This window comes from Eulemur rufifrons, chromosome 9 (assembly GCF_041146395.1).
Source record: "Eulemur rufifrons isolate Redbay chromosome 9, OSU_ERuf_1, whole genome shotgun sequence".
Lineage (NCBI taxonomy): Eukaryota > Metazoa > Chordata > Mammalia > Primates > Lemuridae > Eulemur > Eulemur rufifrons.
In genome coordinates, this window is record NC_090991.1 from 1896613 (window position 1) to 1916238 (window position 19626).

General features: G+C 37.1%; 1 protein-coding gene across 3 annotated transcripts in view; it reads right to left on the reverse strand.

Annotated features, from left to right (window-relative positions):
- The window catches only part of NCOR1 (nuclear receptor corepressor 1), a 155602-nt gene that overhangs the window by 65001 nt on the left and 70975 nt on the right, over positions 1-19626 (reverse strand). For 2 of the 3 annotated variants that reach the window (XM_069481876.1, XM_069481875.1), the window contains exons 15-19: positions 16055-16179; positions 11863-12080; positions 10217-10279; positions 8291-8430; positions 3283-3409 (exon numbers count right to left, since the gene is read on the reverse strand). In XM_069481876.1, coding sequence (XP_069337977.1) covers positions 3283-3409; positions 8291-8430; positions 10217-10279; positions 11863-12080; positions 16055-16179 — 673 coding nt within the window. Of the gene's footprint in view, positions 1-3282; positions 3410-8290; positions 8431-10216; positions 10280-11862; positions 12081-16054; positions 16183-19626 lie in introns of all 3 variants that reach the window. The other variant, XM_069481873.1, reaches the window with a different exon arrangement.

Sequence of the window (19626 nt, forward strand, 5' to 3'; positions counted from 1 at the left end):
TTACTATACAATCCAGGTGATGTCAGAGCAGAGACCTCAAGGAAATGAGAGAATGAGCCTTGGGCACATCCTGGGGAAGAACATTCTAGGTAGAGGGATTAAAAAGTGAAAAGGCCCCTGAAGGCCCACTGTTCCTGTTTGCTCAGGAACAGCGAAGAGGACAGTGTGGGTGGCGCAGACAGAGCAAGCAGAAAAGTGGCTGGCAGAAAGTTCACAGACATACAAAGGAAGTTCATGTCAAGCCTCATGAGTCACAGTGAGGCCTTGGGCTTTTATTGTGAATGAGATGGGAAACCACAGGATCTGGAGTAGAGTGGAAACATGATCTACGTACACTGTATAAGGATCACTCTGGCTGCTGTATGGAAGAAAAAAACAGAATGGAACAAAAGGAACAAGAGACCAATCAAAAAGCTACTGTAACGGAGAGGACGGCAGCTTGGAACCAGGGTAGCAGCAATGGACACAGGGATCCAATTCTAAAGAGGCTAAAGAAAAGCTGACAAGATTTGCTGACAGACCTCATAGGGGAGATGAGATAAGAGGGAAAGAGAGTTCATGTTACCAAAGTAACATTTACTGACACAGGGAAAGGCTACAGGGAAAAGCAACTTGTGGTGGTGGAGAAACAAGAGTTTGCTTTAGAGGTTAAGTCGGAGGTGGCTGTTAGGCATCCAAATGCAAATATTGAGTAGGGAGGTAGATATATGAGCCTCAAGTTCAGATGAGAGTCCAAGTCCCCAAAATAAAAACAAAAGACACATAAACAAATAAAAACTCAGAACAGTACCTCATGTGTAACAAGGTCTTCATATACAGCAGCAATTACCATTAGTGAAAAATGCTATCAAGATGATGAAATGCTAACAAAAAGCCTGACTTAACTTTCATTTCTGTTTATATAGTGATGGAAAACCCCAAATCCAAGAGCAAACTGACAAGCCATTTATCTTCCAAATATTAGAAGACATGTTAGTGATTATGTATTAATAGCAGATGACATCGTTTGATATAAATACTTTTTCAATTATCTTCTTCTAAGCTACAAAAGACTGGGAATATTTCCAAAGCATAATGCCTCACCAAGCACCAGCCAAACATTACCTTTTTTCCTAAAAATTAAAAATTAAAAACAAACAAACAAAAAAACCCTTAATGATTTAGAATAAGAGAGTAAGAGCAAGTCCACATTTTGGTAAAGTTTCAGTCTTTCTGATTGAATTCGTCCAGCCATGAGACAGAATCACACACTTGGAAAGCAGACACAGGAACCCTCCCTCAGCAGTTGCTTTCCTTCTTCCACTGGCAAGAGACTTGCCATGCGATAAACCGTGCGGCTGTAGGTTCTTGGCAAGATTGGCAGTAAGTGTGAAATCACAGGTCACGTAAACTGCATTTATGTTCTCTTCCTTCACACTTTCCAACTGAAGCTAAGTCAAAAAGAAATGAAGAGAGATCCCACAATTCTACTAGCAAAGTTCATTTCCTATTAATAGGAAACTATTCTAGATGTCACAAGACAATCACATGTATGATTGAATAGGATGTGACCATGCCATCCTACTCTTGATCAGATGGACACATTAATTTAATACCATACTTAGCAATTTGAAAAATGTTTTACACTAAGGCAAAGTAACAGGAAGAAAACAGAAGGAAAAAAGTCATACTTTGGTGCTTGGGTTTTGGGACAGGCTGATATACATATGTTTGTGACAGGCTTGGGTTTTGTCATGAACTGTGTCCCCTCCTAAAATTCTTATGTTGAAGCCCTAACCCCCAGTGTGACTGTACTTGGAGCAGGGCCTTTAAGGAAGTATTTAAGGCTAAATGAGGTCATAAAGCTGGGCTCTAATCCAGCAGTAGGACTGTTGTCCTTATAAGAGGAAGAGAATTCAGTGTGTGCCTGCGCAGAGGAAATGCTACGTGAGGGCAGAGCAAGGAGGCAGCTGGCCACCTGCAAGCCAGAAGAGAGTCCTCGTAAGAAAGCAACTCTGCCAGCACCTTGATCTTGGACTTCTAGACTCTAGAACTGTGAGAAAATAAATGTGGTTTAAGCCACCCAATATACAGTAATCTGTGATGGCAGCCCAAGGAGATTAATACAGGCTTCACTTACAATCCCAGGGAATACCAGCTACCAGATACAAACCTATGAAAAGGAACAAATTCTGATAACCTCTTTGAAAGTACGATAAACACATCAAACTGCCTTTCATTGTTTGCAGCACTCATATTAATACTACCCCAGGGTGAGCTTGCTCCAACATTCTCTTTATTCTTATAACAATGACCTCATTTTTCACAAAAACCTCCCAGAAAAAAGTTTACTTATTGTTCAAAGCCAAAAACCAATTTCAAGATAAGTTTTAAGTTTTAAAAGACAACAACAATAACTTGTAGGAAAAAATCCACAAAAACAAAATATAATATTTCTAACACTCGACAATGTAGAACTTCCTAAGCTTATGTAAAATACAAGACTCTACAAAGGAAAAGATATACAGCTCTAATTACACGGAAAGTTTAAACAACAATAATTCCAGAATAAAAAGCAAATTAGATAGAGAAAATATTTGCATATACAAAACATGAACATGTTTAACATATAATATATAAAGAGCTCCTAAAAGCATTCATTATGAAAATCCCCCCATCAGAAGCAATTTTCAAAAGAAATCCACAGAAACTTTAATAGCAATGTAAACTGAAATAAATTAGGTACTTTTTATTCTTTAGCAAAAAATCAAGAAAATAATTCCTTTTTCAGGAAGATGTCATTGATTTGTTTAAGTGACAAAAGCGATTTTATTTCTTAAGTTTTTTAGGTTTCTTGGGTTGATTTTTTTTTTCTACTGGTGTTTCTAGGGTCATTAATTCTTTTTACATGAAAATATAAATATGATATATATATAAATCTTTGTAAAACTATGAAATCAAACTCAAGGCAATAAAGAAAAATGTTAACTGATATTAACTGAACAATAAATGTGGCGATGATACCAATGCACAGATATTTTATTGTTGTTGGCGGTTAGTGTCTAAAGGGGGACTGCCGTTTTCAAGATCTTCTGGTTGTAGCACCTAGACCATCTTAGGTAAATAAATATTTGTTGAGTAAATGAAAGAATACATTATGTTCAAGTCTGAAGTCTCTATGCCATGAAAACACTGATATACCATTTCCCTAATGAAGCAATTTCTATACAGTCAAATGACTAAGCTAAAAATTACACATTTGGGATAGCAGGAATCACAACTAAATTTAAGATTTTGAGATACCTTCACTGTCTTCTGGATTTTCTTCTTCATTGGAGGCTTCAATATCTTCATCCTCCTGAGCAGACACAGTGGAAGCAACACTTTCACATTGAGACACATCTCGCTCTTCACGAGGTTTTCGTGAAGTCTAAAGAAATAATATTAAATTATTTATGGTTTAAATAACTAAAAAGAAAAAAACCAAATCTTTTCATTTCTGAAATAATGTAGAACACTGGTAGACACACACATACCACACAAAAAGACTGCATGTTTGACAACAGTTCTGGTTAAAGTGCAGGCAAATATCTTTGGGTAACCACTAACTGGCCTTTTATGCAGATGGTGTACTTTCATCAAACTGATCCAAAGTTACATCTGATCCATTTCTGAAACTACTCACCACTATACATGTACAAATAGCCCAAAATCACAAATCTCTCTACTCTTCTTCCATGCCAGATAATGTATCTTTCTAATAAAAACAATAAACAAGTATTTTCTAATAAGGATAACATATACATTGAAATGTGGAAGATACAAAATCACATTACAAAAAATAACTACTCATAACTCCAACAGCTAGAGAGTCTAAGTGTATTGGTATACTTCCTTTCAATCTTTTACATGCATCTACCTGTATATACATCTTTATGTATACATGTAAACACAATCCAAATAGCCCTATGTAGTTATATATCCTACTTTTTAAAATCTAATATAGCCATGAACTGAACATATCACTGTAATAAAAATAATTTATAAATGATTCCATAAAAGCTCTGTATCACCATATAGTTTAAATTCTCCTATTTTATGGCATTTAGGTCATTTTCAATTTTGGTATTAATAATACAGCACTAAACTTCCTTCATTGGCATTAAGAATTATGCAATTTTATAGGCAACAATTGACCATCTGTGTTACCACTAAATTTCTTTTTATTACTGAATTTCTTTAATTATTAATAAGAACAAAAGGACAAATTCCTTATTAAAAAAATAGTATGTTCCTTTCTAGAAACTACATGTTTATGCAAAACTGCTCATTCTTCTACTAGGGTCACTTGTCTGTAAGAGTACATGTACATATTTAAATGTAAGACATTAGCTATTTACGTTATACAACTTCACGTTGCCAAACTGAAGGCTTATAGTCTCCTGTGTTTGTAGGCCCAGATTTCTGGCAGTCCCAGCCCTAGCAGTTCTCTGCTCCATGTCCCTCCCACAACCTATGTTTCACCCCATTTTAGCTGTCAGCCTCAACAACTAAACGTTACCAGTACGTCTAGTCATTATTCTAAGTTTACATACGGCAATGCTATTTAGGATCCAATCCAAAACATTAATTAACTCAAGAGAAACAATCATTTTCCAGTATCAGCCACAGAACTAGGTGAAATTTTGAAGGCTAAAAAATCCATTCCTATGTTCTTAGCAGGAAGGCAAAGGAAGAATCTCAGAGAGACATTGGCCACACTTCTAAAAAGCTTTCAGAAGATTCCATGAAGGCTATTTTAATATTTTCACACATTAGGTAAGAGCTACTATATAGGTTTTTCCAGTGTCCACTGTGCATTCCTCCTGTGCCAATATTAACCCATCCTGTTTGGTCCTTTCACTAATGACTACAGAAAAGACAGCTTTTTACCACAACTGTACAACATCCCTCTGTTCACATACAATAATCTACTACATCTCGGCCGGGCGCGGTGGCTCACGCCTGTAATCCTAGCACTCTGGGAGGCCGAGGCGGGAGGATCACTCGAGGTCAGGAGTTCGAGACTAGCCTGAGCAAGAGCAAGATCCCATCTCTAATAAAAAATAGAAAGAAATTAGCTGGACAACTAAAAATATATAGAAAAAATTAGCCGGGCATGGTGATGCATGCCTGTGATCCCAGTTACGCGGGAAGCTGAGGCAGGAGGATTGCTTGAGCCCAAGAGTTTGAGGTTGCTGTGAGCTAGGCTGATGCCATGGCACTCTAGCCCGGGCAACACAGCAAGACTCTGTCTCAAAAAAAATCTACTACGTCTCCAAGTATTTTCTTCTCTATAGTATTTATTAAAGTTTAATGTAATAATTCAAATATACAGAAATGTAACACTCATGTATCTACCACTGATATTTGACAAATATTAGACATTTTGCCATGTTTTCTTGAGATCTTTAAAAAAGATAAAACACTCCAGATAAATAATTGAAGCCAGTTGTCCCTATTATTTTAATTGTAATTAAAATGATTATAACAAGATGCTTTAAAGATGTTGTAATAGTTAATTTTATGTGTCAACTTGGCTAGGCCACAGTGGCCAGATACTTGGTCAAACATTATTTGGGATGTTCTGAACAGGTGTTTTTTGGATAAGATTAACACTTAAATCAGTGGACTTTGAGTAAAACAGATTACTCTCCATAATGTGGGTGGGGCTAATCCAATCAATCACGGGCCTTAAAACAAGGTCTGACCTCCTGGAGTAAAAAGGAATTCTACCAGGAAACTGTCTTTGGACACCAACTGCAACCCTTCCCAGAGTCTCCTGCCTGCCAGCCTACCCCATCAGACTTTGGATTCGCCAAGCCTCTACAATCAAGTGAGCCAATTCCTTAAATAAGTCAGTATCTCACTCCATGTATGTATGTATGTATGTATGTATGTATACATCTTGTTGGTTCTGTTTGCCTGAAATTTGGAGAACCCTAATATAAAATTCATATTTTAAAACATATCTCATTCATTCTTTTTTTTTAAGAGGAACTGATTCATTCTTTACTTGACTTTCTCCCAAAACATTCTGCATGGTATCTCATGAAGTCAAATCTTTAACTTGTCAGTAGACTTTTTTTTTTTGTTTATTTTCTTTATGTTGCTATAGGATATTTTTAACTCTCACATTCTTATTTTAACCCAAAAGCTCCTTCCTTTTAAAGTCAGTCAATGTTATACTTTGTCTATTCTTATTTATAAGTTCAAATCTTAGTAAGCTTAAATTATCTGTTTTTTCTTTACCCATTCTATCACTCTTTAATGATTCTCAAACTTTTTGGTCTAAGGATGCAACACTTTTATACCCATTGCATGTCAACATAACATTTTTTAATCAAAAATAAATATTTTCCCCAAACAAAATATAAATTATTGGAAAAGTGGCATTGTTTTACTTTTTGGAAACTCTTTAATGTCTGGCTTACCAGAAAATAGCACAATTCTCAAATGCGCTTTCACATATAATCTAATCTACGGATACCATGTTGTTTTAGTTGAAGTATGTGAAAAAAATCTGGCCTCACGCAGGTATGTAGTTGGAAAAGGAAACAGTATTTTAATATATTTTTCAGGTAAGTGTGGATATTATTCTTCAATACTATACCAAGACTCAGCAAATGGTTATTTCTTAAAGGTCAATTCTAAGTGTCAAATCTGAAACTTTATCAGGGAACTTTTTGTACTCTACTATACTAAAATTTGTTCATGTATCTTACACTTTGGTACATTCAAAAAACACTTTTTAGCCAGGCGCGGTGGCTCACGCCTGTAATCCTAGCACTCTGGGAGGCCAAGGCGGGTGGATCGCTCAAGGTCAGGAGTTCGAGACCAGCCTGAGCAAGAGCGAGACCCCGTCTCTACTAAAAATAGAAAGAAATTATATGGACAACTAAAAATATATATAGAAGAATTAGCCGGGTATAGTCTGTAGTCCCAGCTACTCGGGAGGCTGAGGCAGGAGGATTGCTTGAGCCCAGGAGTTTGAGGTTGCTGTGAGCCACGGCACTCACTCTAGCCTGGGCAACAAAGTGAGACTCTGTCTCAAAAAAAAAAAAAAAACAAAAACCACTTTTTATAAACCTTATTAATGCATAACATCCATTGTGAAATCATGAATTGGTCATTTGAAAATACTGAGTTAGGCAGATTTTTCAAATTTGGATACATTTCATTATACAATACCAAATATCACATTGCTATTATTCCACTGATCTCATCAGAAAAGTCTGTAATGAGAAAATGTTAAGCTCATGGTGAGAGATACACATTTTCTAAAATTCTTATTTTTTGCTTGAAATCTCAAAATTTAAGTGATTTCTTTGAAAGACAAGCTCAATCATTTATTTTCAAGAAAATATCTGCCAAATATCCAAGTCTGAAAAACCATAGTTTGTCTGTCATTCTTTCAATTAAAAATGATACTCCTTGAGGTTAGTTCGGCGTAAACAATTGCCAAAGTTCTTTTCCTTCAGAGAACCATTGTACTTTGGTATAGAGAAGAAAGACTTTATGCAGAGTTTCCACTTCATCACACAGAGTATTAAAAAGACATTGTACTAAAAGGCTGAGATTTAATAATACTAATTGTTACTGCTTCATCAAGGACATTACTAAATGAAACTGGAACTTTAAGAAATGCTTGGATATGAAGAATACATTAAATAGTAGCACAGTTTGGTATCCTGCCATGATTTGTGCTAAGGCACCAGCACTTTTTACCTACCACTGCTTTGACACCATCAATACAGATGTTAATAGAGTGGAAAAAACCAAACATCATCTTAATATTTTTATGAAAATAGTTTGACCTCATGGAGCCCTAAAAAGCTCTGCAGACTTTAAGAACCACTACATTGGAACTTTCTTGTTAAGAAATTTTCAATAATCTTATACTCTCTGATTTTTAACATTTATTCCACAGAATCGTCTCTCTGAAAAAATGTTTTTTAATATATGAAACCAATTCATACAACATGATCAACAGAACTCCAACTAAAGTTTTCAATTCAAACTTATATTTTCTAAATCCAGTCTATAGTAATTTAACAGTACTTAATTCCCATTACTACAAATACAAACTTACTCCTTCAGCAATAGAGAAATAGTCAACCTATACTGAAAATTAGCATGCTTTTTACATGTCAAAGCAATAAACAAAAATGGAACACCCAAAAAAGTTTCTCTCAAAGCCAATCTCTGAAGCTCAAACAAGAAAACAAAAAAAACTTCTAAGTAAAAAACTCACCACCTGTGATATACTCACTTTCTGTTTATGCTGCTGCAAGAGGTTGTCAAGATTGTGTCGCCTTTTGTAATTAAAATAGAAGTTTTTACACTGAGCTTCACTTTTAGTTCCCACCATTTTGGCAATTGCTGCCCAGTTACGACCATGTTCTACAAGACCTATATTTTAAGAAAAGATAAAATGTTAATTGAACCGTCACCTAATCAAGCAAGCAAGAGAAATAATAAATCAACTTTATCACTGCATTATAATCGTTAACACTAAAACTGTGCTTTCAATTACTTATTAGATATATTTCAATACTTACTGAATTACTCACTGACACAAAACTCATTTACAGCTGGGTATTTTTCTTCCCAAATTTAAAACATGCCCATTAATGGAAGAGCTAAATCTTACCCTTGCTATGTATCTCCAACAGGGCTAGAACACTGTTGGACACTTACTAATAGTTCAAATGCTTGCAAACAGAGTGATTAAGGTAGTCAAATATACGCAATAAACACAAAGTAAAGATATGTATGACACCGCTTATAATCAACATTTGTCCTCAGTCAATTCACAATCAAGCAACTCCCTCAAAAAAAATTAACCAGTTAAACAAGATTCTGTTGTTACACAATGAAACCTACGCAATTTAATACTTCTCAAATCAAATGACATATATATACACACACACATACACACATATGTGTAAAGAAATATGGGTATATTAAAGTATATATACATATATACAGAGATCTATATGCAAAAATATACATTAGATACAGGTATACCAAAGCAGAAATTCCCTGTACAAATCTAATGATTTATACTAAAACATCAGTTTTTCGAGGTTCATACAAGTAACTCCGTTAATAAAAATTGGAAGATCACTTTCAAATCCCACCTGATATATGAATAAGAGATGAAAAGAGTGGTCACCAAACAGTTGCATGTAGGTGTATCTGCCTGAAAAAGACCACTTCATATACCTACTTACTTAACCATGACATTTTGATGATCAGATGAGAACAAATGTAAATCTTTTTGAAAGATACACAAATTTAGCATTTACTAATCGTGGCAAATAAACTTCAAATTGCTTTATTTTTGGTAAAGTTGCCTTAGGTATGGTTCTAAAATGTATCACTATCTGCTAAATGAAAAAAAAAATCTGGAAATTAAAGCAATTGCAAGAGCAAAAAAAAAAAATCTGAAATGTGTCACTAAAAGGTCAAGCTATTTATAATAATTTCTCTTTGGAACTACAAAGTAAAAATTTAACAATCAAAAGTTAGCTAATTTTCCTCAAAATTAATAATTACTTATCCTATTAGAAATTTTAATTCAATTTCAAGCTAAACTACATGAATAAGCAAAAGGAGAAAAATACAAGGTCCATAAAGTTCCAGAGCTAAGATGAAGGCTACTGAAAGTGGTAGAGACAGGATTCAAACTTTTGTCTGCCTGGTTACAAAATTGATGCTCTTTCCTCTGAATCGCACTACAACTTCTTCGTGGTTTACAATCAAATGACTTGCCAAATGCACACTGAAAAAGTATTTATCATTCTATTAAATGCAACTTCTAAATAATACAAATAGACTTTCTATCAAAATTCATTCCAAAATAATTTCAACTGCATATAATCCTAACTATTCTAAAAAAGTGAAAATAGCCCACTTGCTCTAATAAAATGACATTCAAAATAAAACTATAGAGAGCATCTTAAATACCTCAAACTTGGGTGTCTTAAACAAGGCACACTGGGGGTATCTTATTGGGAACTACACTATCAAAAAGAACTCTTAAAGTTATTTCTATTTATACCTTTTTGGAAGAATTTTCTTTCTTTCTTTCTTTTTTTTTTTTTTTGGTCAATTACAAAAATTAGTTTCATCTCATTCATGACTAATAACCCTAAACAACAAAAACCTGGAAACCTGAACTACCATAATTTACCTTTTTTGGCAACTTCCATTTCTTCTTCTGTCCATCGAGAGGTCTCTACAGGCTCTGTGGAAACTGAAATAAAAAGATAGAACTCGATCAGGCAGAGAAAAACAAAGTTAAATCCTTTACTCAGACCAACCATATAATCTATACCCTATAAAAGCCTGTTTAAAGCATTTGATGAAAGAAACCATGGAAACAGGATGGTATCGGCCTCTCTCCCTCCGAACTAGAAGAAAAAATTCAACACTTCTGTTATGATCTTTCTCAATGTTCTTAAAAGTTCCATCCGCGTCTACATTTTTGAACATCTTTACTTTATTTTTGAAGAAGTCCCATCTCACCCAGTGCCTTCTCACTTAGATTTCTGCCCCTCTACCCCCCCATCCCACAGTGTCAAAGGAAGAAACACCCTCCTCTTTCCGGTCCAGGCAAGATTCTCTCTCCTCTTCTCTGAACCCCTACCTCTCCCTAATTCCTGGGAACCCTTTTGTTCATTACTGAGTGTCTGACATCCAGTAGGCACAGAGGATCATGAACTGACCACTTTCTCTTTTACTTTAGAAAGAAAACTGAGAACATCAGGCCTGATATGAGCTCCTGCTACATTCCCTTTCTCAATTAATAGTATCATCATCCCCTCCAGTCACTTAAATCACTAACAGGCTCCTCAGACTAGTTTCTGAATCCTCCCTCCCATTTACCACTCAAATCCAATGACATGTGTCAACTCTAATCTCCTGAATCCATCCCCCCCTTGCCTGGGCCACTGCATACATACGAAAGTCCTTCTAACTGGTCTTTCTGCCTCTAGTCCTTACCCTGTCTAACCTGACCTCCAGAGCTGCCACCAGAGCAGTCTTTCTACGATGCAAATCTAATCATAGCATTCTTCTATTTAAAAACCTCTGCAAGCTCCCTACTTCGTAATCAAAGCAAGACAGAATTCAAACAAGGTCCATCATGATCTGCCCTCAGCCTATCCTTCATCTTCCTGTCTAGTCAGTCCTCCCACATCATTCTTGCCATTCCCTGAACATGCATTTTCTTTCATACTTCCTGTGCTGGTAAAATTGGTACCATCGAACCATGGACGATGATAATCATCATTAACATAATCCTTTTATAAACTAATGAGACAATACTTAAAGAGAGAGAGACTGACATGCTTGGACTCTTAGATCCAGTATTCCCTAAGAATTTATTCCTATGAAATATAATTTAACAGAAAGAAAATGCTATGCAAATAAAGGCATTTTTCATTACAGTGCTATGTATATTGGTTTAAAAGGGAGTGAGGGGACAGCCAATCGTTCAGCAATGGGAAATGCCTAAATAAATCATGCCTCAGCATCACACAGCCATTAAAAAAAATGGAGATTACTCAGAAATTGGAAAATATTTATGATATATACCAAGTTAAAACATCAAAAAATAAAGTAACATGCACACTAGGATTACAACTAAGTAAAAAATAAAAACAGCCATACTAAGGTAGTATGGCTGATGTTCTTTTTCAAAAGACTTCAGTATTCGAGTTTAAAGACCGCACTTCAGAAGTATTTCTGGGCTGTCAATATTAGAGGTCCATCCTGCGCTGAAAGCAAAATCCCAAACAAAATTAGGGCCCATTCACAGCAATCTCTTCCACTCACTGGGTTCTGGTGGCGGTGGCAGAGGTGGAGGGGGTTCTTCCGTGGCCGCCGCAGCGGCAGCACTGGCGGCTGCAGCTTCGTTTGTCATGGACCTGGTGATGCGGCCCTTACGGCGGCCCTGACTGTTGGCGGTCTTTCGCCCCCTCGGTGTGGCCTGCTCTCTCTCCTCAGTTTCTTCAGTTGTACCTTCCATCTTGTCTTTTTCCTTGGTATTTTCTCTGGACACAAATGTAAATGAAAACTTGTGTGATTTAAAAGTACATGTACACCAAAAACTTTAATTTTGAACATTCTTTAAACAGAAATTGCATAAACTACCCAATCTCTCAGTTACTTAAAAAAAAATTATGAAAAATTCTGCCATGCCATAATTTTAAGGAGCTCTGACTGGCTCAGATGAAGACATTTTACAAGGCCTGTTTCACATATCAATGGACTTAAAACTTAAAAACGTTTCAAATCAACTGATTCAGAAACTAGAATACTCCATGAAGACATAACAAATGGCAGCAGAAAACCCCCTACATCTACAATCCAGAAGCTGCTAATAAGCGACACCAAAAGGCAGGAGCCCTGGGTTTTTCTGCCTTTGCTCTAAGTTGTCTCATCTGTAAAATGAAGAGCTAAAACAGATGATCTCCATGATAGATGTCTTTTCTATAGTAATAATCCATAATATTGTATTACTAAACCAGGTTCAATATTTTAAACCACATCCGATACTATTACATACAAATAGGGCAGTATAGCTTAAGGGTTAGGAGAATAGTCTCTGGAGCCAGGCTGCCTGGGTTCGTACCAGACTCTGTGATTTGCTAGCCATGGGATAACCTTGGACAAGCTGCCTGACCTCCATGGGCCGGTTTCCTCATCTGTAAAATGAGGATAATAATAGTTCATTTCACAGGACTGTTGCCAGGACTTAAGGAGTTAATTTATATAAAGTGCCCAGAAAAGTGCCTGGAACACAGTAAGCATCACATGTGTTTGCTATTATTAAGGCCAAACCTCTCCCAGGCTATGAAATGCTTACCATAGTCTCAGGCACTTAAATAAAACTTAATAATGGTAGTTAACTATTAATAGCAACAGCACTACAAGTAATACTGGAAGAGCATTTCTCTGAACTAGTCACCTCGTGTGGTTGTTATATTTCAGAATAAGGTACTTAATCTACATCTACATTTTTACAAACGAAGAATAGATGGCAACACTCAAAGACTCAATTATTCTTCCTTAATGGAGGATGCTGATTTTTTTTCAAATTTTATCTACTTTAGGTAAAGACCTGTTGCAGTTTACCAAGTTATAGATTTTTCCCCCAAAATTAAAAAAAAGAAGTCGAAAATAATTCTTTCCCCCCATCCTAAAGTGAAGTTACCACGTAGCTCTTTTCCCTTCACTTCATCATTCCTGTCAATTCGGCTTCTATTCTAGAGCCTCCTTTAAAGATGTTTCGTCAAAAGCACCAATAACTTACAAACTGCAAAATCAAATGACCTCTTCTCACATGAGTCTTTCTGCTGCACCTGACACTGTGGACAATTCTTGCTTCCACATCCTTTCAACTTCGCTTCTGAACCATCCCTGGCTGCCATTCTGGCTCTCCTTTTGGGGACTGCCTTTCTGCTCTCATCGCTTCATACAGGGATTTCTCAAGGCTCTAGCCTGGGGCCTTAGAGCTCTGTGAAGTTAATATTCCCACCAGTTCTACTGGGATGCCTCCCAATCTCTATCTTTGGACTCATCCCTTAACTGCTATGATTCACACCTGTCTTTCCAACTACCTGCTGGAATAGCCACCTGGATTTGGATTTCCCATCAACACAGACTGAACATATCCAAAATCATGCTCATCCTCACCACTCTGCTTCTTGCTCTGCCTCATTCTTCAAATGTTTGTTGTTAACAGTACTACCACGTTCCTAACCACTCAGGTCATAGATGTGATATCTGTAGCTCTCTCCCTTTTCCTTTACTTCCTATATGGGATCTCATGCCAAGTTTTGCTTATTGCATCCACTAATTCTACCACCACTGTACTTATTCAGTCCCTTAGTACCCCAATCCTGGTTTTTTATAACAGCCTCCTTGACTCTCCTATCGCTAATCTATTCATGCCACACTGCTAGTGGATCAACACTCTAGCAGGATAGCTTTGGCCAGCGGTCTCCAATCTTTTTAGCACCAGGGACTGGTTTCATGGAAGACAATTTTTCCACAGATGGGCAGGGGGGAAGGCAGAGCTCAGGTGGTGATGCTGGCGATGGGGAGCGGCTGTAAATACAGATGAAACTTCACTGGCCTCCTGCTGTGAGGCCAGGTTCGTAAGTTTCATGGAAGACACAAAACCCCACGGATGGGGCAGGGGATGGGAGGGAAGGTGGAACTCAGACGATGATGCGTGGTCTGGTTCCTAACAGGCCATGGACCAGTGCCAGGCCGCAGCCCAGTGGTTGGGACCACAGACTTTGGCAGTAAACCACTCCATCCATTCTAATCCCTTCCTAACTATTCCCAAACAGACTCACAATACACTCGCCTGAATGAAGCCTAATATTTTCGCTTTCATTAAGGTTCTACATCATCTAAACCCAATCCACCTTCCACTTTTCTTCACACTATGTTCCAGTCTAATGAAATCACTATCTGTTATTTCTCAAAGCAGTACAGCTATGCACGTTATTCTCTCTATTCTACCCATATTAATCACTAGTTCTGCATAAAGTCCTCCAAACTAACCAGACAGAAGTAACCTCAACCTGTTCTCAATCTCCCAACAAACTTGATTGGTTCTGTTCATTTCTTCCTTCCAGGCTTTTTTCATTTTTTTTAATAGTATTTATACCTTGCCTAATTTTCTTCTACTAGATCATAAACTACCTTTGAATACTCATATTGGATGTAATTTTCATCCTCCCTAAGACCTAGCCCATACAATTAATAAATGAATGCTTGTTAAATAACTAAGAAATTTTAAGAAAAAAGAAAAATCAAGATATGGCAGTTCCATCTGAATAGAACCACTGACTATGTGGTACACTATATGTCTAAGCTAAACTAAAAAAAATTTTTTTTAATTCCCTTATAGGCATCTTCCTAAAGTACAAAATTAAAATGGCATAAATATCTGACTCTTTTATCAAGAGTGACTTACGCTGCTTTAGTTGCTACAAAACTAGGTAAACCTTAAATATTCCCAAGAGGACCACAGAAATATTAATAACACAATAAATATTAAAAAGGAACAAACTACTAATACACGCAGCAACCTAGATGAATCTCGAAGGCGTTTATGCTAAGCAAAAGAAGCCACACAGAAGATTACATACTGTATAATCCCATTTATATGTAATTCTAGAAAAGGCAAAACAGATTAATGGCTCCCAGAGGCTGGGAATAGGGGATGGGCAGTGTGTGTCAGGGGAGAAACTGACTACATAGGAGCCTACAGTAACTTTTCGGGGTGATGGAAACCTTTTCAATCACAATTGTGGTTAACTATTACATGAGTGTATATGCTTGTCAAAATGCATCTATGTATTCACTTAAAATTGATGTATTTCATTTTATGTAAATTATAAAGCTAATCCTTGGGGGGAAAACAACCAAACCAAGTGCTGATCCCCTCCTCCACCCCACCTCACTCCTACACAAAAGCATCATTAGTAACTGTGAGACAGAATCATAGGTTAATTTTCATTATATTTTGCTTTCTTTTCCTAATTTTCTATAATGTACAATAATTATTTTTATAACCAGAAAAACAGCAACAACAAACCAAGAACTCTATTTTATATGATAAAAGTCAATAAAGTTGGAATATAAGATACAGAAATGAAAACTCTTAGCATTTTATACCATTTAATGTATACTATCTGAGACTCAAAAAAGATCCAAGGAACCTTCCAAATCAAAGATTAAATTATATTTAATATAGCTTGGTGATAAGTATATATTATTGTAACCTATCCCTTCTGAAAAGTAAAAGAAGCTCTCAACTGGAAAATAAATTTATTAAGCCAAAAGTGATATTTACTGGAATATTTCATTCCTTAATCATGCTAACTTAATCATGTCACTATTAGATGGTCAAAACATACTACCCACTGATTCTTTTATCTATAATTTCAATAGATTCAGTTTCATTATTTAAAAATAACTATAACATCTAACTTATTATTTAACTCACTTAGAGTCCTCCTTTTCATCTTTTTCTTCTTCCTCTTTCTTTTCCTCTTCTTTTTTTTCTGTTTTTTCTGCTTTATCCTCTTCTTTTTCTTCTACTTTTTCTTCTTGTGAGGGTCGGGCAATTTGCTGCTAGAATAAACCATCATTTGTAAAACTCAAAGGTAAGAGAAATAGCTCCTCAGATTGTGAAGATAAATTATAATATCTATATAAAAATTTTGTAATTAGTTATTAATCATTTACAATATAATTGGTGGTCATGTAGTAAAAATGATTCTAGCACTTTTTAAAGCATTCTTTATATATTAAAGGGTCACACATGCACACACCGAAAAATGCTTGTAGCATTTGGACCCATTAGAGAGGTTAAAATGTTAAGATCTCACTTAGAAATCTGAAGTTGGTTCCTTCTTTTTGCAACTCCTACATCTAATCTATCACTCAAGCATTCCAATTCTACCTTAAAATTTGATAACACATACAAAATTTATCAAACTGTCTCCCTAGCATAAGATACTTAATATGTTCCCAATTTTTTCATCATTATGGATACCACTATAAGCAACATCTTATGTGGGTTTACACTTTGGGGTGAATTTCCATTTAAAAGTATAGTAGACAGCTATGGTCATTACTAAGACTGAAGTCATCTGAGAAAATACCAAATAGTGAAAAGAAGAAAAATGGTCAAATATTTCTAAGCTGGGCACTCAAGGTTATGGACCTCTTTATCTTTGATGTCTCCTTTGCTAAAATTGCAACTCTAAAAGAAAAAAGTGAAATTAAGTTTGTCTTGTGTACAGCAGGACTGCTGAGGGAGTTGCATTTTATTGTTATTGTTGTTGATCTCTTACTGTGCCGAATTTATAAATTAAACTTTATCATAGGTACGTATGTATAGGAAAATCATAGTATATATAGCGTTTGGAACTATCCGTGGTTTCAAGCATCCACTAGGAATCTTGGAAGATATCCCCCACCCCGCAGATAAGGGGAGACTACGGTATTTTTATGTAATTCAGAAATCAAGGCTATATAACCTAATCGGGACTGAACTCCAACACTTCTCTACAGAAGGGAGGTATTGGCCTGTGCATTTCTGCTTCCAGTCCCCATCCTTCCCACATTTTTCTTTGCTGCTCTGGACTCCTAAGCAAGCCTAGCACGAAACCTAAACACGCTCAGCACTTTCATGCCTTTCTACCCTTCTTTGCCTGCTAAAGTCCCACATATCCTCTGGGATTTAGTTCAAAATGCTACAGCTCCTGTGAAGCCTTTCTTGATTTCCACAGAGGAACTCAGGGCTCCAACTCCTTCCCTCTCTGCTGTAGGTCCGCACCTGCTCGTAGCACTGTCACTAGGTGGCCTAGTATCTGGTTACCAGCATCTGTCTGGCTCACTGTGTTATCATCTCATCAAGGATAAGAACCCAATCTTACTCATCTAAGCATCCCCAGCTCCTAGGAGAGTTTCTGGACCATGGTATGTGTCTGTATGTGTTGGATACAACAAAAATCAAATTCCTTTATTCTGGTTATTTGAAAAGTTTTTAACCCTCCCATCCCCATCTTTCACTCTGGTCCAGGATAATATCAATATTACCTCATAATAACTCTTCCTGTTTTCCTACCTGTTCCTTTCACCAGACAACACGCAAATAATTCATTTATTTTAAGTAAAATTTTCCTTAATTCATAATAGCTTCCCAAAGTCTTTTACATACTCACCAAAACTAAAACCTGGCTTATTCCTCAAGATACAGAGGCTTTACTGGACTCCCCCAAAAGGTCCCACATTTTGCCTCCTTCTAATCCATGAAGGAAGGAAGAAGAATCTGTATCCTTCTTGGTCCCTACTGCCGCTTCCAGAACATTGCTGGACAGTGATATTTAAAAAATATTTCCTTTTCCACATTTCATGAAATCTCCCTATGACTTTCTCTCTTTTGGTTCATGGACTGACTTCTCAAATACTGCCTAGAACATGTAATTTTATCACGTGGCTCATTACACTTTGTGCGTTACTCTTCAGATTTCAAAATGCACATCAATGGTTTCTGTAACACTCTCCTGTCAATCAACATGATATCCCCTACCTGGAATACTTTCGGGTCATGCTCATTAAATTCCCTACAGGAGAAACCACAATCACCTCATCATCTATGGGCTGCTTCACCTCCCAGATCCTGCAGTCAGAAAGTCTTCTCTCCAAGTACAACCACCCGTACCCCATCCATCCCACACTTCCCTGGGGCTGATCCTGCTTTGTCCTCATCCTGACCTTCAAGCCCTTACTCTGTCAAATTTCCACGTCCATCAAGAACTGTAGCTACTACCCTACTTGCTGAATCATTACAATACCATGATTCCTGCACTCGCTTTATCTGACTTTCCCAATTTCACACCCTGGCTAACCACCAGTTTCCTGTTTTTCTGGGCATTTACGAGAGAAAAAACTGAGAAATCAGGGAGATTTTCAAATTTATGCTTTCGAACCATGAGTAGCTCTGTTTTATGGGAATGTTTTAGTCAGCTCTGACTCCTCAGCACACTATCGTGGTCATAAGATCTGTTAAAAATGCTAACAACCTCACCCTGCCACAAAGGTAGCATCCATTTATCACTCTGAACCACTGAGATGGCATACCAATGACAAAGCCTGCCTTCTGCCTAGCAGGTGAGCTATGTAACCCAGAAAATGGTTTATAGCCTGAAGATACGATGGGGACATGTCAACTCAACAAAAGGCAAGGGAAGAGGTTCACTGTTCCTTTAGACTTGGACAGTACATATAATCTTATTTCCCTAATACTTTTTTAATGTCAACCAGGGCTTCAGAAAAAGTAAGCAAACCCACACATTCCCTGCGGCCTAAAATCCAGCCAATAGCTAACTTCACTCCTCTATCCTAGTTCTAGGGACTAAGAAGCAACTACAGCCCCCACTTAAACCAGTCAATGAGAAAAACAGGGCAGCTCTTAGCTCTGCACAAAGTGTAGAAATGAGCCAAAGAAACAAACAGAATCACTGGACTAGAGTCTGCAGAAGTGTGGGGCACCTCTCCAGCAGGACCTGCCACCACGCCGCATATTGACTACGCAGCAGTGAACAGAGAAGGGCAGCCAGCGGCAACTGGGGACCTCATCTTTGGGAGGTGTGCACAAAGACGTATCACAACGACTGCCACTGACGTTACAGAGAGTAAGGAATTTACCTGTGGTTTCAACAAGAGGTGGGTGGAACTACTTTTGTTTCAGCAAATCTATAAAGAGACATGCCAATCCATGTGGTCTAGGATGAAGGTTAAAAGTTACATCCCTCAACCCTTTCAGCAAGCTGGAGGGAGCAGAAGAGATACATACTTTCAAAAAGAAACCCTTCTAAAAGTCCCCTAAGCAGACACAAGCATTCCCAATGGCTCCTTGTCCAGGTTTCCCCCTTTCTTTATTTTATTATTTTATTTTATTTTTTTGAGACAGAGTCTCACTCTGTTGCCTGGGCTAGAGTGCTGTGGCATTAGCCTAGTTCATAGCAACCTCAAACTCCTGGGCTCAACTGATCCTTCTGCCTCAGC